General features: G+C 37.8%; 1 protein-coding gene across 2 annotated transcripts in view; it reads left to right on the top strand.

The window, feature by feature from the left end:
* Positions 1 to 24,190, top strand: part of LOC143756994 (teneurin-3) — a 171,627-nt gene that overhangs the window by 121,979 nt on the left and 25,458 nt on the right. Inside the window, exons 10-17 of one of the 2 annotated variants that reach the window (XM_077247934.1) lie at positions 797 to 991; positions 7,520 to 7,720; positions 11,492 to 11,677; positions 12,683 to 12,709; positions 13,122 to 13,142; positions 13,946 to 14,092; positions 14,242 to 14,449; positions 15,858 to 15,977. In XM_077247934.1, coding sequence (XP_077104049.1) covers positions 797 to 991; positions 7,520 to 7,720; positions 11,492 to 11,677; positions 12,683 to 12,709; positions 13,122 to 13,142; positions 13,946 to 14,092; positions 14,242 to 14,449; positions 15,858 to 15,977 — 1,105 coding nt within the window. The remainder of the gene's footprint in view (positions 1 to 796; positions 992 to 7,519; positions 7,721 to 11,491; positions 11,678 to 12,682; positions 12,710 to 13,121; positions 13,143 to 13,945; positions 14,093 to 14,241; positions 14,450 to 15,857; positions 15,978 to 24,190) is intronic. The other variant, XM_077247935.1, reaches the window with a different exon arrangement.

Raw genomic sequence — 24,190 nt, 5'->3', positions numbered from 1 at the left:
GTTACAAAACTGCTGAGAAAACCCCAGAAAAAGGGGTGCAATTTATTGATTTATTTTGTAAAAAGACATTGTGCAAAAGCCTCATCTGTATATTTTTTAAATGTTTGTCTGTGGCACCTTTTATGGTTTTACATCATTAGATTGCAAATGGTCCCAAAGACCCGCTATAAAACTCGGGAAGAGCTGTCCTTTCAGGCTGTAGTCCCCAAACTGTGGAACACCTTGCCTTTGTTCCTCCGTGTGGCCGACTCGGTCGATTCTTTTAAAAGGCATCTCAAGACACTGTTATTTAGACAACCTTTTAGTTGAGTGGGTTTTATTTTTGGCTCTTTAAATGTTGTAATTTTTACTGATTATATACTGTTTTATTTTGTGGTTGCACTTTGTAAAGCACTTTATGATTTTATCTGTGAAAAGAACTCTATAAATAAACTTTACTTACTTACTTACTTACAATTGGTTTGTGAGATCGACCAAATTTAGTGACTCCAGATCGAGTCATAGAATGTGATTATCGGCTAAATCAACATTATACTGTACCCTATATAGAATTAAAATACTAAGATATTAATCATGTACTGTATTTAATTTAAGGGGTAACTTTAAAATTAAATAAAATTGTGTCCAGAAAGGATGACTTTCATTACAGTATTACAATAATGAGAGTATAATAATATAGTATAAAGTATAAATTTCAAAACAACCCCAAAAGTAAGACATTCTGGGCATGTTTTGTGACTTTCTTCCATCTGTTGTATACCTTTATCCTTCTAACTAATTTCTTTCACTCTATTAGCGGCGTGCCCAGTGTTGTGCAGCGGCAATGGTCAGTACAATGGTGGTCGCTGCCAGTGCTACAGCGGATGGAAAGGGATTGAATGTGACGTGCCCAGTGGTCAATGCATGGATGCCCAGTGTGGGGGTCATGGCATATGTGTTACAGGCTCCTGCATATGTAACCCAGGCTTTAAAGGTGACAACTGTGCTCAAGGTAACTGGACTGATTTTAGTAGGTATGTAAAGAAACCACAACACATGTAGCTCATTGTAGTTGAGGAGAACCCTTTTTGCAACACCATCGAGCAGCTAATTACATGGATGAGTGTACTGACTTAAAGACTGGGTTTTGTTGTGATAAATTAGCCACACTATTTAACAGCATCCACTGACTGAAATGGATTCTACATGTGGGATTGAGATAAGGCAGACAGCCAAGAAAATACCCCTTACATGCACACAAAATATTTCCTGTCTTTTAATTCCTTTCCTCTTGCTTTCTCTGGGTAAAACCAATTGAGTCTATTGATCCACATTCAATAGACTTTGAAATGAACTCTTTAGATGTCTATGTTTGGGTCACTTGGCCAATGTTATAATTGTCATTGAACTGAATGAGTAACTCACCTTAAGGTCGAGAAGAGAGAGAAAGACCTAGTGAAACAGCTGAAAAGAGAGACATGCTGGGAATAGATTGTTTAATACGCTTTTGAAAAAAATGCATATATATATATATATATATATATATATACAGTATATATATATATATATATATATATATATATATATATATATATATATATATATATATATATATACAGGTCCTTCTCAAAAAATTTGCATATTGTGATAAAGTTCATTATTTTCCATAATGTAATGATAAAAATTAAACTTTCATATATTTTAGATTCATTGCACACCAACTGAAATATTTCAGGTCTTTTATTGTTTTAATACTGATGATTTTGGCATACAGCTCATGAAAACCCAAAATTCCTATCTCAAAAAATTAGCATATCATGAAAAGGGTCTCTAAACGAGCTATTAACCTAATCATCTGAATCAACTAATTAACTCTAAACACCTGCAAAAGATTCCTGAGACTTTTAAAAACTCCCAGCCTGTTTCATTACTCAAAACCGCAATCATGGGTAAGACTGCCGACCTGACTGCTGTCCAGAAGGCCATCATTGACACCCTCAAGCAAGAGGGTAAGAAACAGAAAGAAATTTCTGAACAAATAGGCTGTTCCCAGAGTGCTGTATCAAGGCACCTCAGTGGGAAGTCTGTGGGAAGGAAAAAGTGTGGCAAAAAACGCTGCAGAACGAGAAGAGGTGACCGGACCCTTAGGAAGATTGTGGAGAAGGACCGATTCCAGACCTTGGGGGACCTGCGGAAGCAGTAGACTGAGTCTGGAGTAGAAACATCCAGAGCCACCGTGCACAGGCGTGTGCAGAAATGGGCTACAGGTGCCGCATTCCCCAGGTCAAGCCACTTTTGAACCAGAAACAGCGGCAGAAGCGCCTGACCTGGGCTACAGAGAAGCAGCACTGGACTGTTGCTCAGTGGTCCAAAGTACTTTTTTCGGATGAAAGCAAATTTTGCATGTCATTCGGAAATCAAGGTGCCAGAGTCTGGAGGAAGACTGGGGAGAAGGAAATGCCAAAATGCCTGAAGTCCAGTGTCAAGTACCCCCAGTCAGTGATGGTCTGGGGTGACATGTCAGCTGCTGGTGTTGGTCCACTGTGTTTTATCAAGGGCAGGGTCAATGCAGCTAGCTATCAGGAGATTTTGGAGCACTTCATGCTTCCATCTGCTGAAAAGCTTTATTGAGATGAAGATTTCATTTTTCAGCACGACCTGGCACCTGCTCACAGTGCCAAACAGGGTGGTGATGGCGCAGTGGATAAGACACATGCCTTTGGTGTGAGAGACCCGGGTTCGAATCCACTGTGAGACACCAATGTGTCCCTGAGCAAGACACCGAACCCCTAGTTGCTCCAGAGGTGTGCAACCTCTGAAATATAGCAATTGTAAGTCGCTTTGGATATGCAATTGTAAGTCGCTTTGGATATGCAATTGTCGCTTTGGATATGCAATTGTAAGTCGCTTTGGATATATCCATGGAAAAAAGCGTCAGCTAAATGAATAAATGTAAATGTAATGCCAAAACCACTGATAAATGGTTTACTGACCATGGTATTTCTGTGCTCAATTGGCCTGCCAACTCTCCTGACCTGAACCCCATAGAGAATCTGTGGGATATTGTGAAGAGAAAGTTGAGAGACGCAAGACCCAACACTCTGGATGAGCTTAAGGCTGCTATCGAAGCATCCTGGGCCTCCATAACACCTCAGCAGTGCCACAGGCTGATTGCTTCCATGCCACGCCGCATTGAAGCAGTCATTTCTGCAAAAGGATTCCCGACCAAGTATTGAGTGCATAACTGAACATAATTATTTGAAGGTTGACTTTTTTTGTATTAAAAACATTTATTTTATTGGTCGGATGAAATATGCTAATTTTTTGAGATAGGAATTTTGGGTTTCCATGAGCTGTATGCCAAAATCATCAGTATAAAACAATAAAAGACCTGAAATATTTCAGTTGGTGTGCAATGAATCTAAAATATATGAAAGTTTAATTTTTATCACTACATTATGGAAAATAATGAACTTTATCACAATATGCTAATTTTTTGAGAAGGACCTGTATATATATATATATATATATATATATATATATATATATATTAGAGGTGGGCATAGATTATTTTTTTTAATCTAGATTAATCTCACTGGAATCTTGGAATTAATCTAGATTAAAATGGCTCATCTGAATTCTGCCGAAGGCATTCAGAATATGTGTGCTACCCAAATAATGACTAAAAGTAAGTCTTTGAGAATAATTCGCCTCGCGTAGGGATGTGAATTTCTGCCAAAAATGCCATTCGACAATAGAGGAGCAAAAGTCGAATATCGGTCAAAAAAATATATAAAATAAATAAATAAAACGCACAATTACAATGACAGAAAGGGAGGCCAATTTCATCTTTAGCGATTTGTCATTAAACAAAATGTTTATTAAGTGAACAAGTAACATGTTTTCGTCGTTTTTTTAACATAGTAGGCTAATTATTAATAAGCACGACGTATTACCGCGGGATGGCGGGTGTTCATTTCATAAACTGTACACAATGGTAGCTTATTTATTTTGTAGCCTATAAATTAATGTATGGATAATGTCATACTTTTTAGTAGTGCTATCGTGGTGTAATAATCAGAGGTGGGAGTAAGTCACACATGTGCAAGTCACAAGCAAGTCTCAAGTCTTAACCTTCGAGTCTCAAGCAAGTCCAAGTAATTTTTTTATAAAGGTAAGTCAAGTCAAGTCACTGCCTTATGTCAAGCAAGTCAAGTCAAGTCGTAGCTTGGGTCACAAGTCACTGGCAAGTCATACAAACGTTTGACGATTTCACTGAATTTATATATTAAAATAAGTTAAAACTACACAAGTTGTGGACTATGGTTTTATTTGCAACATTTTTTTTTAATATATGCATTTCCACATATAGCTGAGTGGTTACTACAATAAAAATCTAAATGTAACTGAAATTAGGCCAACATTAAGGCATGAAAAAATAAATATGCCTCATACATTGCAGAAGACCATTGAAAGGTATTAAACAATTCACAATTCAAGTATAATTCCTATGCGACCAAAGGCATTCTTCAAACTGGCATCCCCTTAATACAAGTTATATATTTTTAATTATGAAGTTAAAACCGCCAATAGGTGGCGCCAAATAACCGTATTAATGTACGAGTCATAGAAGCATTCATTTAACTTATGTTCAAAACGGCAGATTCGTTCTGGAACTAAGCAAATAGGTCACTGAATCACAAATACGCATAACTCTTTCTGTGGCTTGTTTGGAACTATTGGAACTATGCTGTTTTGACCAATATTCTCGATTTAAAGATAGTCAAATTAACTATAACAAACAGGTTAAACAAGCCATAGCTTACTTTTAGACGTGGTGAATGAAGTTCGACTGTTCGAGGCTGTGATGGTCGTCCGATATCCCATGCCAGTTATTATGCGTACAGCAAATCTTCTTGTATGAATATAGTCAATTTCTAGTGTTTATATCCAAAAAGAAACGATGCTGGGAGATGTTTTTGTATTTAGAGCGCTCACAGCGATGTATGTTTTTTCTGGGCTTGTGCAGTGTCACGCAATCTCGCAGAATCTGATGACTGGCGTCAATGGTGCCGTTGCTTTCATTTTGTTCATCAATTGATGTTGCGATGATAATTGTATATCAAGTCATTCTCGAGTCATACAGTTCAAGTCAAGTCAAGTCTCAAGTCATTGGATCTCAAGTCAAAGTCAAGTCGAGTCATTTTCTTAATTTAGTCAAGCAAGTCAAGTCCTTAAATTTGCGACTGGAGTCTGACTCGAGTCAAGTCATGTGACTCGAGTCCCCCATCTCTGGTAATAATCTGTTGTAAAATGTATTACCTGAATGAAATGAAATCGAATGTATCGTCCTGTGGAATCATTCATTCACAGACAGCTTACGAAGATGTTCAACTAATAAAGATCTTCATCGCTGGCAAAAATATGATGCATTTACAGATTTGCTTTCACTAGACTAAACCTCTTGATGTTCTTAAATCTTCCTGTTACGACTCCGTGTCGAGTGTGATTGAAAGCGCTTCAGAGTTCAGACGATTCAGTGCGTGCAGGAACTGAACAGAACTGATTCGCGAACCGATTTAGACAGATCTGCCAACTTGTTGATGAAGTCTTTGAACAGAATCGACCCAAAAGAGTGATTCATTTGTAAATTGAGCATCGCTCATGCCCATAAAAAAGGTAGCGCGCTTGAAACAATTTAACAACATGTAAAGTAACGAGAGGAACGATCAACGTAACATGTAAAAATATACACCTTGTGTCCCTGACAGGAAATTACCCTGCTGCGCGATTTGCGCGAAAATATAACGATATTCGAAAAAGCTATTTTATGATCCCAACCCAACTTTGAGAATAGATTAACGGCGATATTTTTTTTATCGCCCGATAAGAGTCTCACGTTAACGCAGCACGTTAACGCCGATAACGGCCCACCACTAATATATTTACATATTTTCTTAAGGATGTGACAAATGACATCACATCAGTATGTTCTTTGATTTCTCTTGAAGTATATCAGGGCCTTTATGCTGCAGTTATTATAAAGTTGCACAAAATAATAAAGACCAGATGAAACAAAATGATTGGCTTAAGAAGTAACAAAATTACAAATAATAATGTAGCTGCAGTCACATTTAGTTTGATGACCATCTTTTCAAATTCAAGCAATGAGGAACAGTGCGTTGAATCAGATTTGTACCTCTGTCCAAGTCTCAACAAGAACTGTGCGTCACACGTCCTATGGCTGTAATTTATTTCCAGAGCACAAAATCTGGACCCTTGAGCGACAGATCAGAGACACTAATGTGATCAGATTGAGTCATCTTTCAACCTGTGTTCTATATCTTCATGCGTTTATGCTTGGGAAAAGCCAAATGATACCTTCAACACACATTGTCTGTTGCTACTGTAAAACATGATGATGGATTTGTCATGGTATTTGCTTCCTTCTCATGTGCATCATTTGGTCCCATGATTGCGCTGCATGATCATAGAATATAAAGCCATTTTACTGGATCAGACATATTCCCACTGTGCAAACATTGTTCCCTCATTATGTTTCTATATTACATGATGGTAATACTTCAATTTTAAGAGATTTCTTGAATAACAGCAGGAAGCTGAAATGGCATCTGCACATCACTGAATCTCAATAGGAGGTTTTGGAGTGTGGTCTTGAAACTCTCAAAGAAATAAAGAGACCTTTCTTTCTGAAAACGGTAAGGTCAAGTGTAATATCATTATCATAAGGACTATTTAAGGGGAAAAAACATTCAAAAATGTATTACATAATGCATGGAATATTTTAGTAAAATATACACTATCATTCAAAAGTTTGGGGGTCAGTTAGGTATTTTCATAGAAATTATTAATTATTCAGTAAGGATGCATTAAAGTGATCAAAAGTGACAGTAAAATATTAACATGTATAATGCTACAAAAATGTTTATTTCAAATAAATGCTGTTCTTATGAACTTTATATTCATCCAAGAATCCTGAAAAAATTGTCAAATAGAAATCAAATAGAAAATTGATTTCTGAAGGATCATGTGACACTGAAGACTAAGAATAATGATGCTGAAAATTCAGATTTTTCATCACAGGAATAAATTACATTTAAAAATATTAAAATAGAAAACAGTAATATTTTACAATATTCCTGCATTTTTTTCTAATGGACTATTTGTACTTTTGATTAAATAAATACAGCCTTGGTGAGAAAAACATTTTAAAAAAATCTCACCCTTCTCAGACTTTTGAATGGTACTGTATTTTAAAGAATTATAGCATTTTTCAAGCAAGACATTTCACAAGAAGACATTATCAGGTTTTAAATGATACATAAAGATAAAGATTTAAAAAAATGTGTATATTGAAAATGTGATGTGACTACACCTGTGGTTACGATCTGGGTAACGGATTTCATACATCCCCTGAACAACTAAACATTGTTTTGTGAACTTTTGGTTAAAAGTCATTGCAAAAATGTAAAGGTAATTCTTAGAAAAAGGGGTCTAAAAACAGTATTGTTTTCCACAGTGGACTGTGTGGAGCCATCCTGTTCAGGCCATGGCTCCTGTCTCCATGGTCAGTGCCACTGTACCTCTGGCTGGACCGGATCGAACTGTGAGACACAACTCTCTCTGTGTATAGAACACTGCTCTGGCCATGGCTCATTCCAAAGTGAGACCAGCACCTGCATCTGTGATGCCAACTGGACTGGCCCTGACTGTTCTACAGGTACCACTGGTTTACGGATTATGTCATCAGTCATGTCATAACTTTAAATAAGGTTTGATTAGAGATCGGGAGATTTTTTTGAAAACTCCAAAACGTTGTTTAATTACAGGTTTAAATTAGATTTGAAAATGAAAATTTCAGTGTGGTCTTAGACTTTTTGCACCCCACTGTAGGTAATTGAATCATTATTATAGGAAATGGTTGTGGGTCTATGCTCTAACATGCTCCCCACACCGGGTGCTGTTAGGACCACTAATGTTTATGTTTCTAGTTTGATTAGCCTGTTGTGAGTAACCTTTCAATCAAGTCAGCATTTCCTTTGGCCATGACGCGCACACGGCACGCTAATCTTACAGAAGCTGCGAGAACTTCCATATGTTACAGTCTCTTGGTGATGACTGCAAGTAATTGGTGAAAAGAAAAAGAAATGCAGCTGTCAGGCTGTTTCTTCAGAAAATGTTTTGGGAATTATGCAATCACAAGCGCCTGTGGTTTTGGAATAGGGGAATTTTGTGAAATGTAAATGTGAAGAGAACAATAAATGTGGTGCAGCAGTTATCAAAAAGTGTTATTGCAAAACAGAAATCACCACAGATTCAATTTAACGTGCTCGACTGTTACAGTATGAACATAAATCAGTTAGATTAACACTTACACTGCTGTTTAAATTGGGGATTTATGTTTTTGAAAGAAGTCTCTTATGCTCAACAAGGGTACATATATTTGATCAAAAGTGAAACAAATAATATTGTGAAATATTATTACATTTTAATATAGATGTTTTCTATTTGAATATATTTTAAAATGTAATTAATTCGTGTGATGGCAAATCGGATTTAGCAGAATTACTCCAGTCTTCAGTGTCACATGATCCTTCAGAAATCATTCTAATATGCTTATTTGCTGCTCAAGAAAGATTTATTATCATTATCAGTGTTGAAAACAGTTGTGCTGCTTAATATTTTTGTGGAAACTATACATTTTCTCAGGATTATTTGATGAATTGGAAGTTCAAAAGAACACGATTTATTAGATTTTTTGGAACATTATAAATGTCTTAACTGTCGCATTTAATCAGTCAATTAAAAAAATCAATCTAAAGTGTATATTGATTTACTTATATATTCATATACAACTTACTAATGCTTACATAATCTTTTTGTATTGGATTTTATCAAGGATTTTCATTGGCAATTAAATATAGCAATACTGCTATACAGAAATGTTTTATTTTAACTTTTAGCTTCTATTGAATATAAGTAATAAAGCAACCAAGCCATTACTTTCTTCTTGAGTGTTTGGTGAGCTTAGCATCAGGCCACTTTAGCTGAAGCTCTGGCCATGGGAGCAATGGGAGAACTACTTGCTTGCACAGTTGGGGTTTTGTCTCTTCATTACCTCCACTGTTCCACCTCAATTAAATAAACTTTAATTAACGCGTGTGTGGCGTGGATCGACCCGCCTCCTGCTGGAACCTGGAAGTGCTAAAAACAGATAAACACCTTGCCGCTAATGAAAAATTGATTGCATCGACTGGTGTGGAAAAAAGAAGGCCGTAAAAAAAAAAGATTGAAAAAAATCAACCACCCCTTCACCCTTTTAGAGCAATTTAATATTCCAGAGAGCCGGCACCACCTAATCAGACCCTCCAAGGTCTTTCAATTGAATAAATAAACTTATCTTGAGGGGGACAGCAAAAGGGCTCCCCTGGACAAACACTTCAGGGAGACTTTACTTACGTTTCACTTAGGTTTTTAGCCGTCATTTATTTGTCAAGAGGTCTTTCTTCCCACTCTAAAAGTTGCTTGACAAAGAAATGGCTTAATAGAAGACCAATTCTGAACTTGCCTGTAAGGTTGCCATGGGCAGCGGTGGAGAAAAGTCACCAGTGTAATTTCTCTGCAGTGATAAATTGGCTTGATTATGGCTTTATAAAATCAAAATTGCCCCGGGCGGTGTTATTTGGCTGTTTTTAGGAGTCGTTGAGGTGAGTTCTAAGGACATAATGATTAGTTGAAATGAGGGTAGATGGGGCAAAGCCAGGTCTAAGTTGCCCATGTTATCTAGCATCAGACGTATTTAGATGCACAGTGTTGCCTGGTGTTAGCCTTGAGCCTTATTCTCTTCAAATAGCTGGATCTCTAACTCAAGGCTGACATTACCTGAATTGTATGACTTTATTGAGAAAATACATACTGAAAATGTTAACGCATTTGAAATTTTGGTTCCCCATATCTTACTTCACTTTACTGTATCAATATTAGAACAAAATGATTAGTTGAAATGAAGGTTTATAGGGGCAATCCAGGTTTAAGCTTCTCTTTACCTGTCATCAGATGCATTTAGATGGTCCTACACATTGCTTTCTGGTTGCAGCATGTCTGAAAAATGGATCTCTAACCTTAGTACTTCCATAGGTGAATATCTAGCTCATTGTAGACACTGCCTGATTTATATGAATTTATGCAGAAAATACATACTAAAAATGTAAATGCCTTGTGCTGTCTGATGCATACAGATGTAATCTTACGGTCTTGTCTTGACCTGTAGGTTGTTTTAATACATGCAGATCGTTGTTGGACTGGAAACAGACATGCAGATGTAATTCTACTGTGTGCATGTTAATTCATTTAGTTTAATAGTTTGCAGCCCACTGGGAAATTTTAAGGTGACGGTAAATTGAATGTATAATATAAACTGAGTAATGAAGTTGTTGTAGCACCATCTATGGAACCAAGTCTTCCTAATTTGAGATGTCTCTCTAGAATAACAGAGTGCACAATATTTGCTGACACTTGCAGAATATGGTTATGCCTTATGAAAGTAATTATCTATTAAATCTACCATCCATAAACTGGTTTTGGCATGTACTGTAGCCACGGCATATTTTTAAATTCAAATTATTAAAAATATTTAATCCCATGTTGCCTTGAACTTGAACCTTTAAATCAAATTACTTTTTGAGAGCCTTTTTGGCTACATTTTCTCCTAGATGAAATAGAGTGAATTACATTAAGGCATTTTTAAAGGCACTAAATGTTATGATAACAGAAACGCAACACGGTGTAATTCTGTTAAAGAGTCATTATTTTGTCCTCGAAAATGTGCACAAGACACAAAGTCTTTTGTGACTTTGTGCGTGTACATGTATTTGTGCTCTGGAGAGCTCCAGAAATGTTAACAGTCACAGCTTGTAGGATGACAAGTTCAGAGCCATTTTGCATTGGCTTTAGCACAAAACTATCAAAGGATTACTGCCAATGTTGTTCCCCAGCATTCAAATACAATCCAGCAGTGAGAATTAGAGTGCCAAATATGCATTCAGTCATAGCAGTTATAATTCAGCATAGTGCTGTTGTGAAGGAGATGAAATTTCTTTGTTTTGCCAAAGCAGATGAGGCAACATGTAGATCAGGGGTCTTCAACAGGGGAACTGCAATTGTACTGCTGTCATCCATAAATTAATGTTTGATCTCAAACTTATTTTGTGGATGAAATTTAAATGTGCGTTGAACAAAAATGCATTAAGTTAACTTTAACAAACGCTCAAGTTAAGAAGCAACAATTCAGACCAAAGTTTCATTGTCCGTCCCACATTAAAATGCATCAAGGAAATCTGGTATCTGACTCTACATCCATAATAATTATTTTAATTGCATAATATATGTAAATGTACTAATGCAAGATGTTTGACTGTACAAAAAAAATGCTTCATTTGTATTGTTGTTTTATAAACTGTATTTATATAAAACACACTGTTGTTTGTTTCAGAAATGTGTGCAACGGATTGCAGTCCTCACGGCATGTGTGGTGGAGGTGTGTGTCGATGTGCGGACGGCTGGTCAGGGGCAGGGTGTGAACAGGAGGATTGTCAGGCTCACTGTGGTGAGCACGGCATGTGTCGAAAGGGGAAGTGTGAGTGTCACCAAGGTTGGACGGGAGAAAACTGCAACATCGGTGAGTTAACCCTGTTATGAACCTTGTATTTTGTTAGATTAGCTTTAAAAAATATCTTATCCTATTCAATGTTCCTACAGTCAAACCATTGGAAATATCACAGATAAAATTGTATTTTACAGGCCAGTAAAAGTCATGGAAATTAATAACATACAAAAGGTTAGATTACTATAGTGAATATACTGGGGTCAGAAATAAATTGTTCAATTCATCAAAGAATACTGAAAAATAAAATGTAAAAAAATCAACATTGATAATAATAAGACATGTTTACATGTTACAAAATCAGCATGATTTCTAGGATCGTGTAACACTGAAGACTGGAGTAATGCTGAAAATTCAGCTTTGCCATCACAGGAATATATTACATTTTAAAATATATTCAAATATAAACATTTTATTTTAAATTGCAATGATATTTCACAATACTGTTTTTACTGTATTTTTATCAAATAATTGCAGCTTTGGTGAGTAAGAGATTTTCATTAAAAATCCTTAAGTCTTACCTTCTCAAACTATTGAATGGTATTGTAAAAATTTTAGCACTAAAATATTTCATTGGCTAAATATTTATTAGTCGGTCTTAGTTAGAGATTGTTTAGAGTAAAAGCTCACAAGTCATGGTGATGGTCAATGTTTTTATATAAATAATTATTTTAACCATATATTTTAACAAATGATTCACAAATCTGAATCAAAATGATTTTGAAACATCCTTATCCAGTAATCAAAATTGACTGAAAAGGCAAAAGCATATTACATTTTGAGAAAATGCACAGCATATTGGAAAATGTAAAATTATTCACGGAATACTTGTGAGTAATTTTTAAATCAAACACATTGACAGCACATCAATACACTGTTGCACATTTTCAAATTTTACTTATGGAAGCTCACAGGTTGCCAATTGGCTAAATGTGTACATGATTTGCATTGTTAACATTGCACAAAAAATAATATTTTGTTAATAATTACTTTTTTTGTTCATTCATTGTATTACTCTAGCACACTTTCTGGACAGCAACATAAAAGGTACAGTGCTTTCTTTCATTTGCCATGGTTTGCTTTCTATGTGATCTGCATAATAACAAATATAAATGTTTAATTATAATTTTTTGAATTCCTTTTTAATTACATTTTCATTGAATGCAAATGTTTATGAAACTGACAAGCATATTCGCAGACGTAGACCTTGCTTCGTCTAAAAAAGGAAAAGAAAAATTCTAAAGCGGCCATGCCTTTCTCTGATCGAGCTCTTCAACAGTACAATGCAAATATCATGAAATGTCATATTTACTGAGGAGAGGGTAAGCCGCAGCATATTAGGTGTGTGTAAACCAGCGGAGGCTGCCTGGGCTGTCTGAAGAAATGACACTAAATCACTGCATACCGCAGTATAACACCCCATGTTTAATTCTTTTCCCCGAATGTCTCTTCATGATAGCAGACTGGATAGGATATAGAGGTAAAGGTCATGCTGCCCTGAAGAGAGCATGTGGCTCTGACCCCTCTGTCTCTCAAGCATGACTTTCATTATGTCTATGTACCGTGTATTAATGTCTCCACATCTGTTCGGTTTCAGGTTTCCTGTTTTATACAGTGTAAATGTAGGCATACAGAGACACACACAACCATCAGTCAGTCCATGCACATATACACGTTCGCATTACCCAAATCCCCATTGTTGCACATCTCACTGTGTCTTAATGTAATATTTAGCAGCTGCTAAGCTCCTTTAGTTTAGCATTACCCTCAGTAATTTCCTTTGACTTCACACATTCTGTGACAAAGGATATGATTGAGCACTTCTGTACACTGTCTTATCAGCTCAGCATGCTGTTACTTCACATGAACACTGCTAGATGTGATAGTTTAACAGTCTTTTTCAAAAGAACTTTCTTTTAAATTTAGAAGCTGCTCAGATACTTCATAAGTATTTTATTTTTTATTTCATTCAAACCATTTTGCCTAGTTATTGTTTTGCTGAATTTATTAATCTATTCTACAGAAAAAAAAGAGAAAAAAGTTAATTTTCTAAAATACTAAAACACATTTTGTCCAGCTGTTTCATGTGAAATTATAGCTGTCCCTGAGTCCTGTTCAATGTCTTTAAAATGTCAAGTGCCAAACGTTTGACTGACTAAGACACATTCACCGTGTTTTCCCCTGTATGTTTAAGCAGTTCTTTATGGTGAGTTCTTCACCCCCTTGACACATCCTAGGCTGCTGGTTGGTCGGTGTGTATAACTGATGAATTTGTCCCGGTAGATAGCTGTCCAGGGCTGTGTAACAACAACGGCAGGTGCATTCTGGACCAGAACGGATGGCATTGCCTATGCCAGTCGGGATGGAGAGGGGTGGGGTGTGATGTCGCTATGGAAACCCTTTGCTCTGATGGCAAGGACAACGAGGGAGGTGAGAAAATGTTGCGAAGTTGAGTGCTAAATAATTGTTTTACTATGATGGTAATCCCACTTACACACAATCTGTACTAGATATGTCTAAATAACTTTTAAAGCATCAGATTATGTCGTCTAATCAGAAGTCCCTTGCTGTTATTTTAGATGGTTTGGTGGACTGTATGGACCCAGACTGTTGCATTCACAGCACCTGTCAGGGTCAGACATACTGCCGCGGGGCTCCAGATCCCAGCACAATGCAACACCACAGCTCGCCTACTCCAGACGCTCAGGGCTTCTATCAGCGCGTCAGCTTTCTGGTTGCTCCAGGGGGCACCCACACCCTAACAGGGGAAAACACAATCAACGGCAGGTTAGTAGCTCTTGAACTGCTGAAGAACGCTCAGCTAGGTTTGGTGAACTAAACTGATAAATATGTGGCCTGAAGAGATACTTCACCCAAAAATGGATACTACCACAAAAGACTTTTTTTATTTGCACCCGTGTTGGTGCAAAGAATTGTAGGGATAAAATAGGAAAATTGTAGAAAAAAATCTTTTATATTTCTATACCAGGCTGGAAAGCTGTATTTTACAGGTTTGTTTTTATGTATAAGCTACTTTTTTAATAATGTTAAAACAATGTCACAATGTCACAAAATGGCTAGTTTAGATGCTTTAGGAAATGAATGTTATTTAAAAATGATTCTGACCATCAAAATGTTTTATATATAATGCTTAGCTTTTTTACTGTGACATGGCTTTTTATCCTGGTAATTTTTATTCTTCATTTATCATTTATTTATCAGTGCTATAACATATTAAAATGTATATGCATTGAAACTCCTTCTGGCTATGCAAGTAATTGTGATGCCGTTTGATGTGTTTCACAATATTTCCCACAATCTTAAAGTGTTTTTTGTAACGTTTTGGGGTTGTAGATCTAACAGCATGGGGAAATAGAGCAAGCCTCTCACACTCAAACGGAATAAACAATAGGCTTTTTCTTTTTGATAGGAATTCAAACTTCAGACTCCATGTTTTCCTATCTAATTTCTGCTGCTTTTATATTGCAGATAGAAAAGCCATCATCCATTGGTATGATTTGTATGAAAAGCTAACATACCGTGTACTTTAAGAAATGATTACTTTTTCCAGTGAAAAAATTGTGCGCCTCACCTTTGCACCTCTTCAATTTGGACTCTTGAGCGAATGTGTTCTATGCCCTTTGGTGTTTTCGGGCAAAGTTAACAATATGAACATTGCTGCTTGTCTTTACTGCCTTAGAATAGGACCAGTTAAGAAAAACTTTTTAGAATCTCTTAAGAATATTTGGCTGATGAAGCTTTTGATTATGCCTTGATGAGGAAACTTTTCATCCCGCCCATCTGCCCCGTGGTTCCTTTTGTTCGCACATTGAGAAATGATCGCATTGAGAAATTATTGCACAATTAGTCCGAAGATGCGAGATTGCAGGTCAGACTCTAAATGGTACTTGGTAAAATAATTTGAGCTGTAATTACATCTATTAAGATAATCAAAACAGAACAGCAGAGGAAGGTCAGGTGCAGTGTATTGAGACATTGTATAGTTGTTCTGAACATTTAATATATAAAATCTAAAAGTGTTATATATATAATATAAAAACTTTAATGCTGCTTTTTTTAAATAAGCGGTATGCTGACCTTGAACATCAATGCGATGGTTAAACTACCTTTGCTTTCTTTCAGAACCACATTTACGTCTTTTGGGCTTTTGTTTGTGTTTGTGTTTATTTAACAGCCTGGTGTCCGTAGTGCGCGGACAGGTGGTGACCAGTGACGGCACTCCACTGATTGGGGTGAATGTGTCCCTTCTGCATTACCCCCAGCAGGGTTATACCATCACCAGAGAGGATGGCATGTACGTACAAATATGTTGTACTCCGAAACAGACAAGCACATACGTATACACACATAATTATGCTAATACCTATCCTTAAGATAGTCAGTGAGAAACCAGTTTGCATAGTCTTATGCAAATTCCTATTTACATTTCACTGCTTCCCACACAAGTCAAGTCAAATCATCACAGACAGACACATTCTCCCCCCATGTCACTTACAGGCAACACATTACAACTTGATCTAATGTCATTTTATTACCCAGCAAGGTTTAATTTACAATCACATTAGCATATATATTTTTGTAAATACAAAATTTTATGTAATATACATCTCAACAAATTGTATATATATATATATATATATATATATATATACATTAGGGTTGTGCCGATAGACGATATCGTGTATCGACGATAGTCTGAGATTTTGCCGATGGCAGATGCCTTTGACGATATCAATACGATAATTGGCTCGTTTTACCATGAACGTATTAAATTATTATTAGTAATAGTATTATTATAAAGCTAGTATTATTATTAAAATTAATATTAGGAACTACAATTAATTTGCCTTGCCTAAATTCATAACGACATCCCCGCATAGCCTAACACTTGCGACAACACCGACACGCGCTTATGAGGACTCCTCTAAGAAAATGTTTTTAAAACAGAACGAAAAACTAGGCCTACATCCCACATCAAAATTGAATTGCAAGGTGATCCATTCACAAATTGTCAAGAGTGCTTGTTTTAACAGATGCACGCATATCTTATACAGATCCAAGATGAAAACGGCATCGTTGTTCATCAATATTTTGTTTCCATAGCACATTAACAAAATGTTTAATGACACTAATAACACTAAAAACAATACAATTAAATATTTATAATAATAATAATATCACTAAAATTATATAGGCCAGTCTTTAGTTCACGAACACAGCACAACTCTGTCATCTATGAAAATCAAAAGCAGCTTCAAACACTTGTTAAAGAAGAAATATTCTTCTAATTTTTTCACTGTCATCATATAGGTCCACAAGAGAAATATTAAGCCAGTAAATTAAGATAGTCGCCGTCGTCTCTGAGAGAATGTGGCGTTAATGCAGCAACAGATGCTGAAAGCTCGATCAGTTTCTACTTTCACTTTCAGAGAATGAGTGCGTTTACATGCACGTTCCAACACGATTATTCTGAATAAACTGACAATGCATGTGGTCATGTAAACGCATTAACCTGTTTTCCTTTATCGGAGTCAAGTCATAAGTTTAAGTATAAACCGATCGACTCAGCTAGATTTCTGCCCGTTACTCAGATTTTTCCCGGCATTTTAAACCCGCGTTCTTTGGGCTTATTGAAGTGCGCATATTGTGAAGTGCATCCAGACAGAGAGAGCACTGGTGGGAGGACATATATGCAAACTCTGACTCTTTCTTGACCTTAGAAATTATTAAAACGTGTTTTCATCTCGTGCAGAAGTACAGTCAAAATGCTGCATCTGTAACGGCATGAGAGGATCATGTGTGTCCGTAAATTTCCCGCTGACATGTTGAAATACTCGAGTCAGATACAAAAATTATTAGGATCTTTTTTTACCTCACTATACTATACTGGGAAATAACCTGATAGCCTAGTAATAAACACTCCACCTTTGCTAGCAAAATAAAAAAATATTCTTATATAAAATGAAGTAATAAAACAAGCAAATTAATGAGTAAATAATCAAGTTAATAATCAAATAAGTAAGCCCCACCCCCTCACGATAATATCGTGTATTGCCGATCTCACAGGCTGACGATAGGACGATATGAAAATGGAGGATATCGGCCAACACTAATATACATTATATATATATATATATATATATATATATATATATATACAGTATATATATATTCTACTAAGTACTAAAGATGCTTGCCATGAAGGGGTTGAATCATTTTTAGAATGCAGAAGTCATTAAAAGTTGCGCTTTCAGTTGAATTTTGGGACACCACTTGAAACATTTGTTTTGTTGAGCTATTTCAATTACTTTTGTTTAACTTGTTCATTGCAAACAGCTTAAAGTCTGTAAATGTTGCCTATAAACCTGATTTGCAATGGGGCTTGAATAATTTTGATTACAAATATATATATAATGTTTGTACATCCATATATCATATATAGCCTAATTCAGATTTTGATGGTCCACCTTAGACATTCTACTGGCTATAATTATGTAATTTTGCAACTATATGTCAACTAACTCTCATTAGAGTATTAGTAGACTGTAATAGACTGTTAGGATTAGGTGGTAGGGTTCAGGGGCCCTATGTATAAATCCACTCAGAGTAAAATTGTAGTCTTAAGTGTGTCAAAATTCTAAGAATGAAATTAAAATTACTCTTATTCCTAGACTTAAGAATAAGTGTGATTCATAAAGCTTCCTAAGTGTCAAGACTAGGTCTCAGCTCCTATATTATGTGAGAGTGCTGGAGAGGTATCCTAACCTAGTTAGGAGTAACAAGATGGCAGCAGAGAGCAGGAGAAGACACACTTTCTTAAAAAAATATATAATGTATTGGAGATATGTATATTATGTTATGTACAGTATATATGATGACAGGGAGTTAAATAAACGATACAGGCTTGATCGTGAAAGGTATTCTTTAAGTAACTGAATTTGTAAGAAATGTAATAACCTCTCCCATTTTGAGTTGACATCATTGTAGTCCTTAGTTTGCAGCACTGAAGTGTCACCTCAGTCAGCACTTAAGAATCAGTCCTAGACTTTCCTGAAAGTTGCTTTTAGCTGCTTTATAAACATCTCCTACAAGTTTGGTCCCAGCAGCTTTGTGAATGTTTTAAGAGAAAACTCTTAACTAAGAACTTTTACTGCCATTTAGGAGAACTCTTAGGGGCAGATTTACTAAACAGGGCAAATTAGCGTGACAGCGCAATTCCAAAACAGCGCCGATGGGAGTGGAAAGTTCTGCACGTGATCTACTGACGACGCGCAAATTAAAGAACACAGACGCAGTCAGATCATTTCCTTAATGATCAACGCAATCTACCAGTTAGCATCTGGTTAAAGACGTGCTTTTTTTGGGCGGTAAATAATGATGCAAACACCAGTACATTGACAAGCGCAAACCACGTAATTCATTAAAATATTCTCCTCCCATAAATGTTGTGCATGAAAGCAAAACTCATAAAAATGCATTTGCAATAAGGTCAGTCGCAAAAATAACTGGCCACACCTTTTCAGCACCAATTTTTTACTGCGTGTCTTTAATAAATCCTGCTGTCAGTAAATTTAATATATCTTTAATAAATCCAGCTGTCAGTAAATATTGCCCTTAGTGGTAAGATACAGCTAGGTTAGTAGAATAAGTTGACATGTAATTGCAAAGTTACTTATAGTCAGTAGAATGTCTATTTGAGGAGCATCAAAATAAAGTGTTATCAAATATTAAGCAGACAGTCTACTAATACTCTAATGAGAGTTAGTTGGCATGTACTTGCAAATCAGCAGAATGTCTAAAGTGGACCACCGAAATAAAGTGTTACCATAATTTAAATGATTATGCAATTTAAAGGGTTAGTTCACCCAAAAATGAAAATTCTGTCATTAATGACTCACCCTCATGTCGCTCCAAGCCCGTAAGACCTCCATTCATCTTCAGAACACAGTTTAAGCTTTTAGATTTAGTCCGAGAGCTTTCTGTCCCTCCATTGAAAATGTATGAACGGTATACTGTCCTTGTCCAGAAAGCAAATAAAGACATCATCAAAGTAGTCCATGTGACATCAGTGGGTTAGTTAGAATGTTTTGTAGCATCGGAAATACATTTTGGTCCAAAAATAACAAAAACTACGACTTTATTCAGCATTGTATTGTCTTCCGGTTCTGTTGTGGATCCGGGTTCAGTGACGCTGTTGACGTAAGACGCTGCTGACGTGTGTCTGGTGCGCCCAAGCTTCGTTAAAGTCTGAGGGAGACGCACGCTGGAAACAAAACAATCTTCACAAACATGTCTAAGGATTTCCACACAGAGGAAGACTTGCATTTTTTTGCCCAGCCATATTTATTTGAACCCGAATACACGGACGCACCAGATACACGTCAGCAGCGTCTTACGTCATCAGCGTCACTGCGAACTCGTGAACGCGGATCCCCAACAGAACCGGAAGACAATACAATGCTGAATGAAGTCGTAGTTTTTGTTATTTTTGGACCAAAATGTATTTCCGATGCTTCAAAACATTCTAACTAACCCACTGATGTCACATTATATACTTTGATGGTGTCTTTATTTCCTTTCTGGACAAGGACAGTATACCGTTCATACATTTTCAATGGAGGGACAGAAAGCTCTCGGACTAAATCTAAAATATCTTAAACTGTGTTCTGAAGATGAACGGAGGTCTTACGGGCTTGGAGCGACATGAGGGTGAGTCATTAATGACATCATTTTCATTTTTGGGTGAACTAACCCTTTAAGTAATAATTGTTTTTAAAATGAACACTTATTACAAAAAACAAAAAAACAAATTACACATTAAACAATCTGGCAGTAATTATACTGTTTTAATCATGAAACCCCATCTAGCGCCCCATCTAGCACCCTGTGCAAGCCTCTACCCCTTCTTGCCTGGAAGGACGATAGGAGAGGGCTCAGACAGAGTGTATCTGTCACTGTTGTTCCGTGATAACCCATACAGTAAGATTTTTGGATAACACTGGGAAAGCGTGCCCTTTTTATGGGGACAGGGGGACGCTGCAGAAGCCACATTCTTCCCCTAAGGAATTATGTGGGGAATACATATGGACTAGCCCGAAGGTTGTACTGCATATGAATTACTGGGTGACTTAGTCCAAGGGAAAGACACAGGCTTCCGTTTAGGGGCAGCTGTGGAAGAAATACACATATGGGATCCCCGTAGGGTCACACATATGGGACCCAGCCTAGACCCGGTTCTCAAGGATTCAACGGAAAAAGGCCTGGCACCGGATGCTCTGCCATGTCCGGGCCGAGGGTGTTGGAGGACTCAACAGGGTTTTCACTCTGGAGAAATAAGGGTGCACAGTAGGGTGCAGCAAGCCGACAGAGACAGGTCTCTCAGTGCTTCTACCCGTTTAGGGTGAGAACACGGGAGGAGACCGGCTCTACATGTAGATTATAAAATATCTAGCGAACATGTTAAGTGTCGCCCAGCACGCAGCTCTACAAATATCTGTTAGCGAAGAGCCACATGTCAGCGCCCAGGAGGATGTAATGCCTCTCGTGGAGTGAGCATGCAACCTGAGCGGGCAGGGCACGCCTTGTGCTTGGTAAGCCAAGGCGATGGCATCCACTATCCAGTGGGCCATCCTCTGCTTGGAGACAGCCTTTCTCTTGTGCTGGCCCGTAACAGACAATGCGCTGGTCTGAGGTCCTGAGACTTTGAGTTCTGTCCACGTACAGATGCAGAGCGCGAACGGGACAGAGCAAAGCCAGGGCTGAGTCTGCTTTCTCCAGGGGCAGCGCTTGCAGGTTCACCACCTGGTCCCTAAAGGGAGTGGTAGGAACCTTGTGCACATAGCCAGGCCGGGGTCTCAGGGACTGTAACGAGGAGTATGAGTTCTGGGAACCAGGTCCGGGTCCGGGTGGACCAATTAGGAGCCACCAGAAGGACCTGCTCCTCGTCCTCCCTGACTTTGCACAGGGTCTGTGCAAGTAGGCTCACTGGGGGAAACGCATATTTGTGGAGGCCCCGGGGCCAGCTGTGTGCCATTGCGTCCGTGCTGAGTGTTCCCAAGGCCAGGGAGTAAAACAGCTGGCAGTGGGAGGTCTCTGAGGAGGAAAACAGGTCTACCTGAGCCTCCCCGAACTCTCTCCAGACCAGCTGGACCGCCTGGGGGTGTAGTCACCATTCTCCCGGGAGCACAGATCGTGACACACGGTTGCGATGGGAGCGTAGACCGCCTTGTCGGTTGATGTGCGTAACGGTCGCAGTGTTGTCCGTAAGGACCAGCACGTCCCTGCCCTGTAGCGGCCTTTTTAAGCGGCTCAGAACGAGACGTACTGCTAGCAACTTGAGGCAGTTGATTTGCCTAAGCAATTGACCCTTCGCAGTGAGCTTGATTGACAGGTGATCTGACCAATTATACTTCGCCATCCGCCATTTTGTCCGACAAGGCAGTCAGGAGAGTTAGTAGATTAACATGGGAGGATTTGAACTTGAAAAACTGAATATACTGATGCCTTTCTGCGGTTAAAACAACATTCCTTCTTATGTTCATTAATGTTTATTTGATGCTATAAATTAACTAGAAGGAAGAGATGATCGGTTCACGGGCAGCTTTAACTGAGGCCCTACAGCGATCTGTCACGACACATTAAAGAGCCACAAAACGGTATTTATTGTTTAAATTTCTTTAAAAAAAATAGCAAATTTGAAAGGTGAGTCTTTGTTTAATATGTTTAATATCAAAAGTAACCGAAAAGTAACCTGGTCTGCCCTGTCTGTCAGCGTATTGTCAGTCTCCTCTCTGATCCGCGATGTATTTTTCACTGCGTGAGAACATGGTGTGTGCGTGAGAGCGGCGTAGCTTGTCGGACATAGCGACAGTAACTAAGGAGGGCGGGTCTTTGCGAAGGGTCAATTGGGGTCCGTCCACACCCCTGACACTGCACGCCCATTGTGGTGTGGTCTTACCAGCCATTAAAACTACATCTGAGTGCTTTCACCTGCGCACCTCACCAGCTGTGAAAACAGCTTTTTTGTTTGCTCAAGGTAACAAAAAACAGATGATTTGTAGAGAGCATCGACGTGCTTGGCTCCAAAGCAAAAGACTGAAGTGCAATCGCAGCTGCTGCTCATTATATACCCTTGCTGCGTGACTGAACAGCTGATGCAAATTATTGCACGCCAATGTGCATTGGATCATTTAGTTTCACTCTAAGTAGATTGGCCTTTCTAGCGAGATTCCTATTTGTCGGTCACAACGTACACCAAGAGTGACTGACTGATAGGGAACATAAACATAAATAACATAAGTAAATGAAACATAAGTAAATAAAACAGTTGCTTAATTTTGAGTTCGACAAATGATGATTTACAGTAAATGAATCAGATGGTAATTCATTAGCCGTTCTGACAAATTAAATTAATTCAGTGGAGGATTTAAGACTGATTTAAACTGTGTGCAAAAATCTAATCTGCACACATACATTAAAAATATGAAAAATTTCACATTCAAACCCCATTTTAACTCTAATTATACAACATTAATGCAGTCAGCAGAGTTTAAGTTCTGTGCTGATCTGACCTTCTTGTACCTTTATAATAATCCCTTTAGTCATTATCCATCATTATCAAGAATCACACAGATCAGCAGTTAATGTGAGTCTTCTACTCAGGGTTCACATGTGTGGGAGTATGCATGTGTATGTGTGGCGACCGTATGCCTTTAACTGAGGCATGACCATAATGCATTAAAAACTTTATTGTCGTTTCAATAGAGTTTAATGAAAGAATGAAAAATACTCAAGGGATGGGTCTACATCTCTAAAGAAGGAAGGCCGATGTTGGGGATTATCTGATATATTCAGATCCCTCCTAAAAACCTGCACACAGAGGAATGGGCTTCAGATAATCATGCTTGTTCAGTGCTGGTGTGTGCTCTTGGTTAGCAAGAGTGTACAAAAAACAGAGGGAAAGAAACAGCTTTAAAGGCTGATGGTCTGGAACAGTGGCCCAGCCATGTCCAGATTGAAAAAAGGGACATGAGCAGTTAGGGAGAATTTCAAGGCAGTGGCACTTCAAGGATGTGTATGTTTGTGTGTATGTGCGTAAAGTCACAGCACGGTTCATCTCTCCCCTTCCGGGCAGAGAAGACAGCACCTCATATAGAGTACAACTTCAAAGAGACGCCCCTTCATTTCTAAATCTGCGCCTACCTCCTCGTTACACCACGCTAATTAAAAAAGGGCCTGCACTAACTGCTACCTCCAGATCTCTGACCCAAATCCCTGAAACGTAAAAAGTTACATTACATCTCTTCCCTTTTCCCTTATCAACTTAGAGAACATCTTAAGTGTGCCAGTGAACTACTGATAAAAGACAGTGAAGTGCATGTCATTTAGCTGTTATTTCCACTGGATGTTTGAATTGGATGCAATTCTAGCAGAGGATATGGAATGTGGAAGACATCACTAACTAAGCGCTGTGATGAAGCTAACAAACCATGAAATTTGGAGAAAACA

The sequence above is a fragment of the Siphateles boraxobius genome, unplaced genomic scaffold (genome assembly GCF_051911475.1).
Source record: "Siphateles boraxobius isolate OS27281-9 unplaced genomic scaffold, OSU_SipBor_1 3, whole genome shotgun sequence".
In the NCBI taxonomy this organism is placed as follows: Eukaryota; Metazoa; Chordata; class Actinopteri; order Cypriniformes; family Leuciscidae; genus Siphateles; species Siphateles boraxobius.
This window is presented reverse-complemented; position numbering and strand designations above follow the sequence as displayed.